This window comes from Lepidochelys kempii, chromosome 26, assembly GCF_965140265.1.
Source record: "Lepidochelys kempii isolate rLepKem1 chromosome 26, rLepKem1.hap2, whole genome shotgun sequence".
Classification (NCBI taxonomy): Eukaryota; Metazoa; Chordata; order Testudines; family Cheloniidae; genus Lepidochelys; species Lepidochelys kempii.
In genome coordinates, this window is record NC_133281.1 from 11019847 (window position 1) to 11032267 (window position 12421).

The 12421-nt window shown below is 39.9% G+C and overlaps 1 protein-coding gene across 2 annotated transcripts in view; it reads right to left on the reverse strand.

The window, feature by feature from the left end:
- Positions 1-963: 963 nt before the first annotated feature.
- The window catches only part of GFPT1 (glutamine--fructose-6-phosphate transaminase 1), a 52879-nt gene continuing 41421 nt past the window's right edge, over positions 964-12421 (reverse strand). For both annotated transcript variants that reach the window (XM_073325270.1, XM_073325269.1), the window contains 6 exons: positions 11046-11203; positions 8217-8331; positions 7708-7835; positions 6864-7031; positions 6068-6229; positions 964-5235 (listed from right to left, as the gene is read on the reverse strand). In XM_073325270.1, coding sequence (XP_073181371.1) covers positions 5191-5235; positions 6068-6229; positions 6864-7031; positions 7708-7835; positions 8217-8331; positions 11046-11203 — 776 coding nt within the window. In that variant the 3' untranslated portion in view covers positions 964-5190. The remainder of the gene's footprint in view (positions 5236-6067; positions 6230-6863; positions 7032-7707; positions 7836-8216; positions 8332-11045; positions 11204-12421) is intronic.

A 12421-nucleotide genomic window follows, 5' to 3' on the forward strand; every position in this document is an offset into this window, starting at 1 on the left:
TTGCTTCTCAAGGTGGCAACCCTAAATGCTGTACAGCTAACCAAGGAACAACAGTAGCTGGTGAGAGATTGACTCATCTCTTTGCAGGGGAGAATACCAGAGGCCAATAAATCACAAAAGGCATTGGTCAAATATCTATGGGTTTGACTTGGAGGATGGGATTTCAGACTTAGACTCTTCTGCTTTTGTGGGCTTAACTTGCTGGGTTTGTTTAGGCATTTCCTAGCAATGAACTATCTTGATTATCTCTCAGCTGCTGTCTTATGAGAAACTGCATGATCTTGGCGCTCTGTACTTCTATTACTATAAAAACCTCACAGCAGGAATGCCCCTATCCTATTTATGTCCTTGTGTATTACAAGAGCAAGTAGCCAACCCACTGAAAGGTGACAAATTCAAAACTGGAGTAGGTCTGACTCCATTCTTTAGAACTCAGTCACAAGATATCAGTGAGGCCAAGAGCATGGTAGGATTCAATCAGCATCAGTCATTTCTGGGGAGGTTCTACGTGGAAGGGGGTATATTTTGCTGTGTACCTACAACTCGGGTTTTTAAATCTGTATTAAAATGCTCACGCAGTGGGGCATGAATCTATCTCTAAGTGACATGGTTTAGGAGAAGCCTGCCCCTTAGGAAAGCTTATTCTATAATTGTCCATTGCGGAGGAGCTTGTTCTATTTCCAACTGGAGCACTGAGTGCCGGGGCAGATGGATGACTCTCTTCTGGTTAAGTATGGCAATTACTACATTCATGGAAGTTAGGGCAGCAGGATTATGGGAATTATCTTGGCATCTAAGGGTGAAGCTGTATTCCTAAATCAGTAGTGGGAGTCTTAGAGCTCTGCAATCATATATTGAATTCAGTTAAAACTTTTTAGAGAATAATGCTCCTTCTACGGATGGTTTTAGCAGTAGAAAATTTCACATGATGGATTCAACTAAAGACCACATCTCTCCACTTAATGGTGGGCACTTCATTTTATTCAAAGGGTGAGATACAAAACTCAAATTATAAAATACGACACACAAAACTAAAACATTTTCTGCAGACAGCATATAACAGGAAGCAAGATACCGAATGGTCCCCATAAACCAACTCAGCTGGATATGTACATGCAAAGGAAAACAATGGTAATATTTGCCACTTCAAATGTCTGTTTACACCCACTGAAGACGGAAAGGAAACTAAGTTAACTTTCAATTCAGACAGATACCAATGGTTTTCTGTCAGTTTTCTCACACTGGGGAGGGATCCCATGTCTTGAGGTAAATGTCTAACAGGTACTTGCTTCGGGCCTAACCTTTGCCACAACTAAGCGTTCGCAATCTGCTTTAGCACGGCTTACTCTGTTTGCAGACCCCTTCATCTTCCAGTCTGCCTGTGTTCTGAAGGACTAGCAGGTGACTTCTGGAGGAGGGAAGAGCTGTACAACATCCCATAGTAAAGGCATCGCCAGTCCCAGGGTATGTCTACACTACAGTCCGTTGGGACCGTAGCACAAGCCTGAATAACGTTAACAGTGAAGCTGCAAGACACGAGTCCTGGATGGGCTTGTATAGCCAGAGCTTCACCGCCATTGTTACTTGAACTAAATAGCTCAGGTGTGTCCTAAAAGTGTTACAGTCACACCACTGAGTGCACCCCTTTAGTCTCCCAGTTGGCAGTCCAGTAACCAGGCTTGCTTCTGGAACATAGTCACTGGGCTCTGGTTTTCAAATAAACATTCCTAGGGATTTTGTCTCCTGCGTTGTAAATACAAGTTGGGTGAAGATTTTTAAAACTGCTACTTCTGCCCCCGCCCCCGTCTTTGAATAGTAATTTAAAAAGTGTACCTCCACGTTTTTGCCATGAATTGCACAATTTGCCTTTGAGCAAACCAAGCATACTTCATTTAACACACCAGTGCCAGAAGCATATTGACATTATTTCTAGGTGGGGATTACACTGGAATTTGTTAATCTTGCCTTTGAAAAACTGTTCAAATGTTTTTAGGACAACCCCTTTATTGGCACATAATTTAAACTAGGATAGAGGCCAGGTTTGTTGCCTCTGGGTCTTGCTGCTCAGTAAAAGTTGAGGCCCGAAGAATACCCACAGTAGGAGAGCTTTCCTTGTGAGCAAAGTACAGATCAGAGTAACTTAGTCCATAAATGGAGAGGATGCTAGTTAAAACCTTACCCTGGCAAAACCCATAGCGTACTAATCATGGGACACGCTCTAAGTGCCATTGTACTGGTAAATATGGCAAGATTTAAAAAAAATACACTGCCTCCTCTTGAGGTCTTTTATGCAATACTCTAACAACGGGCAGTGCGGCTTAGCAGGATTGAATGGCTTAAACCTTTTCCAGTCGTGACCGTGTTTCTGCTACTGTATACTCTGGTATCAAGTTCCAGGAGTGAACTTGCATGAGAAGAGCAGAGTTCTTTGTCTGAAAAATTGTCTAGTTCTATATTTCAGTAAGTTAAAAATACTCTTGCTTTGTTAAATAACTGGTAGGAAACCTTCAATGTCTTCTCTTGAAATAGCAGCAGGAGTTATTGTTGAACTCTTTATGCACTAAAACAAAAGTGAACATATGCTACATTCTTACTAAAAATTCTTTTCAGACAAGTGTGAGCCGACGCATTTGATAAAGGAAAGGGCTAATGAATTTTTTTAAATACATCAGTTAGGAAGGAATTAATGTTACTGGCTCAGTAATCTAAACATTCAGTTCGGAGAGCACAAGACATTCTAAAACTTCCAGGTAGCAGCAGGAGGGGGAAACAACATTGTTTCATCAAACTAGCGGGATAAGAAAATCCTGTATACGCTGGCATGGCAATTGGCAAAAATGAGATGCTTTAAGGATATCCTACCATAATCATTCAAAAAAATTCTTCACAGTGAGTGTGTTCTAGAACATTCTTTTTTATGCATTGCAATATCTGATACTCTAGTCACATACATTTCAATTTTAGCAGGCTGAGTTTTGGACCTTAATGTAGCTCCCTGGTTTAATCTCTTCCTCTGCAATTTTCATTAGTAAGCAATTGAGCTTGATTTTGTAAAGTCTTTGGGGCTGTCCATCCTATCAAAGTAAATGCGTGACTTTGAGATTTTATAAATATTGCAAGGTAAAACAGCTTTGTAGAAACTATCAGACCTACAGCTCTTTAATTTAGTATCCTGTTTCTTTGGTCCTTTTACGAAAAGAAAATAGCTGCACTTGATGTTCTCAATCAGATTTGTACTATGTAGCAATCCTGCTTCTGAAATAAAATCCCATCTGTACAAACCTAGACTAGCACTTCTAGCTTGTCTTCCAAGTTAATTAGGGAAAAAGAGAGATCTCCAAATCAATTCCTCTCCCTGAAATCTATGGGTACCTCGGAATGCTTCCCCCTTTAAGGGTCTCACTTCCTTACATTAGAATCACAGCACGTTCTCCCCTTGACTTCAGCTCTTCCAAGTTTAACAGCAGCTCCCTCCCTCCTAAAAATGAAACTAACATAAGCTGAGGAAGGTTAAGAGTAAACTGTCATTAGCTAACATGTAGTGCTGGGCTATATAAAAAATGTTGCTTGTTAGTAAATCATTGTGGGGAAGTCTCAATTGTCAGTTCAGGCTGAGGTGTCTAATGAAATTAGCATCTATTGTAATAGTGTAGGCATTAAATTGCTACCGTTACTACTTCATTCCTAAATACAAATTAATAGCTCAGCACGAATCGTGGTCCTCATACAATGCATTAATAGCTGTACTCAAGCTCTTGCTAAGACAGTAAAACTAAGCAGGGAACAGATCTATGAATAAGATACAAAAATGCAGGAAGTTTACATTATTGACTTCAGTTCATATCAATTTTAAGAATGGGAGAGGGCATTGCTATAGCTACGGTCCTTTGAACCTGTATGAGCAATTGACTACAGCATACTCAGAGCCGTATTCGACAGGCCCTCCGGTAAAGCAGACTTCTACAAGGTCAAAATATTACATCTTGTGAAGAAGAAAATCCCTAACTATGGCGGCATGACCTTCATGTTCCATTAATAAGCTACAGGCTTCACTTTAAGTCTTACAGTCCTATGTTCTTTTATATGCCTTGGCTATAAACTCTGGCTGTTTACTTCAAACCCACCAATGACATTCATCCTTTTGTTGAAGTTCAGGGTACCTTTGCTATTTCTGCTTTTAATCCAATGCAAGCTACTTAAAATATTGTTCGTAGTCTTGTGAATGAAGCTTTGTTGATTTTCCTGGTCTAATTCTCAAACCCAAACCATATATGCCCCTGAAACTATTTGCTGTCACTAGCACTAAGTAACAGCAGCCATGAAAATGAAAGCCATGCATTCGTTCCCTGCAACTCTCCTGACAAACACTGTCAAGCGTAGCAAGCCCAGACTAACTTTTTGTGCACATACAAGGATCCTGTTCTGAGAGCAAGTTTCTTGTACGTGTTCCAAATCATACTTGCTAACAGCAGCAGTAAAATAAACCCAGCACCTAAATTGGAATTCTCTTTAGTGTTGCAATGGTCCTGTGGGAGCAATAGATTTCTCCTTCTTCCCACACAACAAGGGGATGATATTGTTTGCGAATATTACATGCTTCCAATATTGGGTCAGCTGCTGCTCTCATTTAGAATGAACTCCAACAACTCTGGAGTTCTGTTGTCTGACAGCAGATTTTGGCCCACTGTCTTTGCAGGATTGTCAGTTGCTAGGCATTTGCCCTAGACTAGATTCTTTCTGAGGCTAATTTTGGGCACCCTAACCAAATTACATAAAGGGAAATCCAGTGACTAATCAGAATCTCTCCTTAAATTTTTTTATGTAAACAGGCACAATCTCTTCTAAACCATCGTGTCTGTGTGCTCATTTACGGCCTATTACAGCTCTAATTTCCATGTCAGTTGGTGGCACATACAATTGACTAAGTACCTGCATAGATAAGGGAGGTTCCTTTATACCTAAATTATCTCGCCCCTGAAATGATTACCAAGTCTCCTAGTGAGCACCTTTCAACAAAACAAAGCTATTGACAGGGCATATGGAATCAATTTGACAATCACTAATGTAACAATTATGGTGATTTTATACACAAAAGATGATTTGAGCTAGGGGACTTTAAAATCAAGGTATTTTGGTACCCAAAAAGTCTCTCCATTTACTTCCCCATACCCCTAAGGTTCAGGTGCACTTTTACTCTACAGTTACAGACTTGGCCAGATTTCTTGGGAAATCAACCTGTAAAAAAAAAAAAATTTTTGTGAGCAAGACCACACATCACTATTTTACACTTCATGAAAGACAATATTAAATTTACTGGCATTTGTTCAAAGGTTTTTGTCCAAACTAGACCACTCTAGTTTTGTTAAGAGCTCTGGAAATAGTTTGGCCAAGAGAATTGTTGTAAATAGATCAAAAAACTTCTCTGGGCCCTGATCTAGCTCAAGTGATAATTAAGCTTAATTTTCTGCACCCTCAGGGCGGGGGTGGGGGTGGTGTGTTTGTCTGCACAAGACTTTGTTTGTGGCAAGCCAGGATGTAAATCCACAGTGCTCCAGCCTGCCACATATTAAGTAGCCGTGTGGACCCTGCTATAATGCGCTGAAGTTCCCTAGTGCAGTTTTACGGCCTGGCTCGCCGTGCACAAGGTCTCTGTATAGACATGCCTTGAGAGGGGAGAAAAGCAGAGGGACAGACATCTTTATGGAAGTGTTCTGCAAAAACGACAGCAGTGAGTGCGATCAAGCTCATGAGTGAAGCATACTGCATTCGCCAAATGTTCTTGCACATGCATTGTAGCAATATCTAAACCATAGTTTGTCTTTTTTTTGAACAAGGGATGGATGATTTAACTTCCACCAGCAGTGTGGGAAGAGGTTTATTCAACAGTAAAAGCAGGAAACAAGTGTTATCTGCCATCACTGTTTCCCCACTGACTTAAGCATCAAAACCCTCTTAGATTAAAGGTGCTAGTAAGTTCAAAGAACTGTAGTGGGTTCTGTTCAGTATAATAGATCTACTTTAAGTCCTTTGGAGAGTATATAGACAATAAAGGTAGTATAGTACTTACATCATATCCTCTGAGAACTGCAAGATGGAAAGCCAGAAGCTGTAAAGGGATGACACTCAGGATTCCCTGCAGACAGTCCACGGAATGAGGAACTTTGATTGTCCTCTTATTATTATTTATTGTCTCTGTGTCTTCCTTATCACAAATCACTACCGGTCGCCCCTGGAAGAGTCAGATACACAATGCTCCAGAAAGCTTGCCTGAGAGGGCCCCTTCTTGCTTCTGTTGAAATCCCTGGCAAAACTCCCACTGATCTCAAGAAGGGCAGGAACCTTTCACTTAAAAATAATCTAGAATAGCAATAGTATTTTACATTTGCCATATATTGCTTTTTAAAAAAAACTGAGCCTCACCTGCATTTTCCTTCATTACTTAGCTAGAACTTCCACAGCGAGAGAACTATTTCATATTAAAAAATTGCAGCAGTCTTCACAAAAGATGATGCATTACCTTGTTTTGGAATTTCAAGATAAACCTCTTTAAGACATACTCTAGACTATTACCTTTCGGTATCTTGCAGAAACTGACACTTAAAAGCCCCAACAGACTAGAGTGCAATTTTTAGGCAGTAACTCTAACTGGCCCGAGACTACCCAACAGTCATTAGATGGTAATCAAGTTGTTACTGCTGGACTCGAACTGGCATTCTAAAATCCCACAAAGGAACAGCAAAACTGCTTACAGTAGATCTAGCGATCCAAATCTTAACATTTTTTGAGCTTTTTAGCGATGAAGGCAACAATTTAAACTTCTACACTTAGGATGATACCATTCACGTCCATCTCCAATTACTCACCTGCCGTGCTATAACCTGTTGGAGAGCATTCTGGCACTTAGCATAGGTATGGTCCCTCATGATGATCATGATAACAGGCATCAATTTGTCTACCAGGGCAAGGGGACCATGCTTCAGCTCACCAGCCATTATGCCTTCGGAGTGCATGTATGTGATTTCTTTTATTTTCTAGAGAGGAAGAAGGATAGCCCTGTTAATCAAGCTACTGTCTGGCCCTTGTTCAGAACACGTATAGGGACGTGTTTCTTCCTATAATGATGCATAAACTAGCGCTGTAGTTAATCACCCTTCCCCTGGAACGTGGAGGTAGTTTATTTGTGAACTCATGCAGTCTGAAATCTGTGTCAAGTGGCTCAGAGGCCCTCAGCCCTCCTGGGTTCTATATCCACACCCGCCTTTGTCACTAGGTGAGTGTCTCTCTGTAAAACAGATAATACCGACCGACCTTCCCAGGAGCACTAAGGCTTAATGTTTGTATTATGGCTTGAAAAGGAAATATTAATGTCAATAGTAGCAGCATGTAACTCCTGCTGAGGACACGACACAGGGCCAGATCTTCAATGGACACTGTAGGGTGTGCTGGTCAGTTTTTAAATCTGGCCCCAATTACATGGGTACTGAGCACTCTTGGAAAAACAACCCTGCAATCATTTAAAGGAACTCAGCCAATGGCATAGCTTTAGGGCAGTAACACCATGATTAGAAAAGTAAAAGGCCTTCCAGCATTAATGGAGGGCAATGAGGGTTCCCATGTTTAAAGCTCATAACTTGGATCTGAGGATTGTAAGTGCCAGTGGGTATGCATTTATCATCCAGCTCTGCCAAAGGCAGTTTGAATCCTTACCAAAGCTCCTTCCAGACATGTAGCATAGTGATAGCCACGTCCCATAATCAAGACCGACTTCTGATGGTAAAGCTCCGTGGCCAGTTTCTGGATCTCATCATCCATGCTCAGCACTTCTTTAATCAAGTCTATTAATTAGGAAGAGGCAAAGGGTTAATCCGAAATACAACACTAAAGAGACGCACACATTTACTCAGTACCAGGAGCAAACCAACATGTTTGCCTTCCCTCAATATTAACTGCATCTTTACAGCATTTATTGAGCCTGTTTCCCCCCACTGCACCAAAACCCCTTTACACTGCTCTGCCGATGGACCTGATTCTCATTCAGAAGCATCCAAAGTTCACGCTGAAATGTGGATATACCAGCTGTCTTCATCGTGCCCTGATGCCCTATTTTTCAGTGGGACTGAAACGCTGCATAGATCTTGTGCCGGCCCTCCACCACGAGATGACTTTCACTCAGCAACAATAGTGTAAATGCAATTTTAAGAAAAGATGCTTCATACCTGGTAGGACCTTTAGACCACGCATGATTTCTTTGCGTCTTTCTTGCATAGAAATCCTATCATCACACATCATGAGGGCAAACATCACCAGAGAAACAAACTGGCTAGTGTAGGCCTAAAGAGGAGAGACAGAGATAAATGCCATCATGTTTAGAAGCATATAAGACATTACTTGATTGACTATGATTGTGAGGATTAAGAATTTTTGCCTAAAATTTTTTTGGATTGTTGTCCTGAGAGTTTAATCAAGATATTTCAATCCAAAGAATTTGATTAACAAACGTTTCCCCTAACCTGGCTTTTGTAGATATCAGTGAACAATCTCATCTTGCAATTTTTAACTGACTTCTTCTAATTAAAGAGGACTGATCAACTACAAGCAACGTAAGGTAAATATTTAACTGCACAGCATGAGCCAGGGAAATGCAGATTGAGCTTTTACATCTTTCCTAAACTGTATAATAAAGTAAAACCCAACATTTTACAAGGGTCAGACAGATAACTTGCATTTCTGGCTGCAAAGCAAACCAGGAATTAAAACTATGTGCACCTTCACTAGCTAAATTTTCAAATGAATGTGATTATCCCTAAACAAGCTTCTGCTTCAGTAGCCTAGTAGTTCTTTTAATCTGTGAACACCTTGAAAGAAAGGTGTAATATAATATCAGTGAGGTGGCCTGTGTTGACTTTTTGCTAGTCAGACATTCTCCTACTACATAGTTAAATACATTTCTTGATTCTGCTATCTAAAGTTCGCACAAAGAAGAATTTTATAACTATGCATCCATCATCATTTATGGAGAACAAGTTTATCAACTAATTTGCTTAGCTTTGTATGCAAGACCCTACCACCATTGCACTTAGCAGCATACAGTTGAAGGTTAACGTTGCTCTTTTATATTAACTGGTACAGTTAACAGTGCTTGGATTTTTTTCTGTCACCAGCAGATTCTTATGTTCTCAAATTGCAATTTCTGAGCAATGTCTTAGACTGATAACTAATGGTCAGCAGTAGATGTTGGAACTACAGCACAAACAGGTAAGCCTCAGCATCACTAGAGAGAAAATACGTTTTCAGTGACCTACAAACAGAACAGTGTTGGCAATGTGAAAACAGCCTAGGGACAAATAGCTCGCAAGAGTCGTGAATTTTCCATGACCAAATTCCCCAGTGAACTGTTAAAAACTCAACTGTTGTTTTTGGCTGAATGTATGTAGCAGATTGACATCATCTCTCTCCTAAACTTAACTAAATCAAAGCAGATTTCACAGAGCAGAAGTACTTTATCAAGCAAATGTAGCATCTTATACTGTACCTTGGTCAACTATACCCCATAGACAGCTCTGCACTTTATAAAAAAAAAAGGCTACTTACTAAAATTACTACTCTTAGTATGCCATCAAGTGAAGCTATTTCCTTTCATTGGAATAATTCAGACAATTAATCCTCTCTTTTTTTGTGACCTGGAGCACACTATGAGAGAAATGTTGCAAACTTTTGCCCTGACAAAAACCAGAAAAACTTTCAAAACATTTTCTGCCAACCAGCTCTGTAAACTAACCTGAGAGAGCAGTTTGTGGGGTAAATAAGCCTGTTCCTCCTTGTCTAACAGTTAGAGGAAACCTCCTTCATTTTCTCATACGTGTTTCTCTTATTCAGCCCAAGTGAAAGATTGGGCAGGTACTGTATGAGCATGAAGGTGATATACAAGCGCCACAGAGAACAGGAAGAGTAGAGATGTAAAAGTGTCTACCAAGGGCTAAGACCGCTGCCTTCAGTGTGAATTATGCAGCGACCTTCTCTTTCCTTGTAATATCACAGCATTTGGTTTTAAGGGGAAGGGGCTGAACACATGGAGGTTAATGGGGGTTCTCAAATTTGGAACTTGTTAGTCCACTGCAGTCCCAGCATGGTATAATTTGATTTACATCTCTTGTTTCATGGAAGAGTCCCTGAAGAGGCAGCTGGGAAGTCTTAACTGCAGGGGGGAATACTAAGTGGATCACAGTATGATTTTAATGTTAACAGGACTGATTCTCCTTTCACTTCTGCAGGTGCAACTCCATCAACGTGAATGATTACTACAGATTTATAGCAGAATCTGGATTGTACATGTGCCAAGAGCCACTAAATTAGCACATTTTAAACTAGCTTAAATAAAAATAGGGTTCCACTAACTTTCTATAAAAAAATAAACTACTGGTCTCTTTAAATATGGACAGATTTGGAAGGAAAAGCAAGATGGTGGTTAGCCACCCAAGTAGTAACAAGGTGTTCCACTTTGTGTGTTAGCAGCATGATTCTCTCTCTTTCCTTCTGTTAAAACTCCCTGATTCCCTTAAAAATGCACAGGTAGGCTGTACAATAGATATGTGATAGGCAATGTATATAATCCAGATTTCCTGTTGTGTACAGAGCAATTTTAGCTCTTATTTTTAATTCCTCTGACTCATGTACTAAGATCGAAACAGTTTAAAATAAAATGCTTGATTTTAGAAACTAATAAGCCTTATTGTTCTTTAGTTTTTTTTTTTTTAAATCTACATATCCCTGGATCAAAGAATGAGTTTGCTTTGTTCCCTGACTTAAAATATTAAGACTAATTCCATCATAGCATTCTGTGGCTCAATGGAAGTCAGTACAAATTGAATAAGACTAAAACTACTACAAACACAAGTGGGAGGGTTTTTTGAATATGCAGAAACTGCTAAAATCTCACAATGTGAAGTACCATGCAGTCTAAGTATAGTTAAAAAGCTTCAGTTAGAATAAAAAGCACAGTCCACTATACTTTAAATGAATGCGAGAACTATCTATTTGGTGTTCACCTTTGTGCTGGCCACACCGATCTCTGGTCCTGCGTTGATATGGACGCCGCAGTCTGTCTCCCTGGATATGGAGCTGCCCACGGTATTAGTTATTCCTACAGTGAGGGCTCCTCTTTCCTTACAGTACCGAAGACCCATCAAAGTATCTGCTGTCTCGCCTGCAAAGATTAATTTACATGGTCACACTTTAAGTTCAGTTACAGACAAGATCGTTACAAGCACTGGAGGACACTGAAAGTCAAATAGGTCAGTGGAAGTTTCAGGATGACACTGTAGTTTGCAATATTGGGGTCTGAAGGAGATCAACAATTACCCTATGCTTGGAGTGCCATTAGTTTAGTGTAATGGAAAGTGTTCAGCAGGAATGGTAAATGTCTTGTAAATTATAATGAAAATAGATCTCTTTTGCCTTGGTTATTAGTAATTCACACTATACTTCATCAAATTATTTAATATATGTATAGTTGCAAGTTAATTTGGACCAAGTATACTAACTATGCAATATCTTAAACCATGTTAACAACTAGATGCAAAGGATAAATGTCATACAGTTTATAACACCCTGCTATGCACCAATTCAAAATTATCTACTGCCAACAAACTCTAAAAGCAAGACGAGGAGGAGGGGAGGAGTTTGGCCCGTAAGGTCGCACTTATTCCAAGTCATATTTGAATCCTTATAACCCCCGCAATGCCTCGAATATTCTTTATTACAAAGTTCTGCTGCAATCTGTCAAAACTACATTTTTGGTTGTTTCCTCCCCCCTAAAATACATGGTTTTGTATCTATCGCCTGTTCAAAACTATGGGTCTGGCCTAAGGGCAGGGGTATTCTGGTCACACAATCTGGCCTGGGTCTGGCTTAAATGCCATGCCATTTTAAAAGTAATATCTCAAAGGCCCAGGGTGTACACTATATGAAATGGGGCTGGCTCCGTCAATTGTTTACATCAGAGGGGAAGAAGAGAGTCAGGGCTTCTTTGGAGACAAAGTATGACAATTCTGCAGCTATTTACAGCCTCTGAACAACTTGATTCAACTAAGGAGAAAACTGTATTGATGATCCACTTCTATTGCACAGAGAGCTAAACCCCAGAGACAATATTAGAAAGAAAAATTCCTTAATTTTGCCATGTCTTACTGGAATGTGTTAATAAATAATACCCCAAGGAGCATTCTCTCTAACTGCATCTGTACAGTGTAAGTTGCATCAAGAAGTAATAAAAATAAGGTTAAATCAGTAGATTCTACTTTTACTATGATGTACCAATATTCAGAAATCCTTGTCTGCATGCTATAACGCTTAGATCACCACCAGCCTGAAGAATTTTTAAAAGGCTAAAGCAACTATTTAGGGAGGGGTATTTGTGACCTCA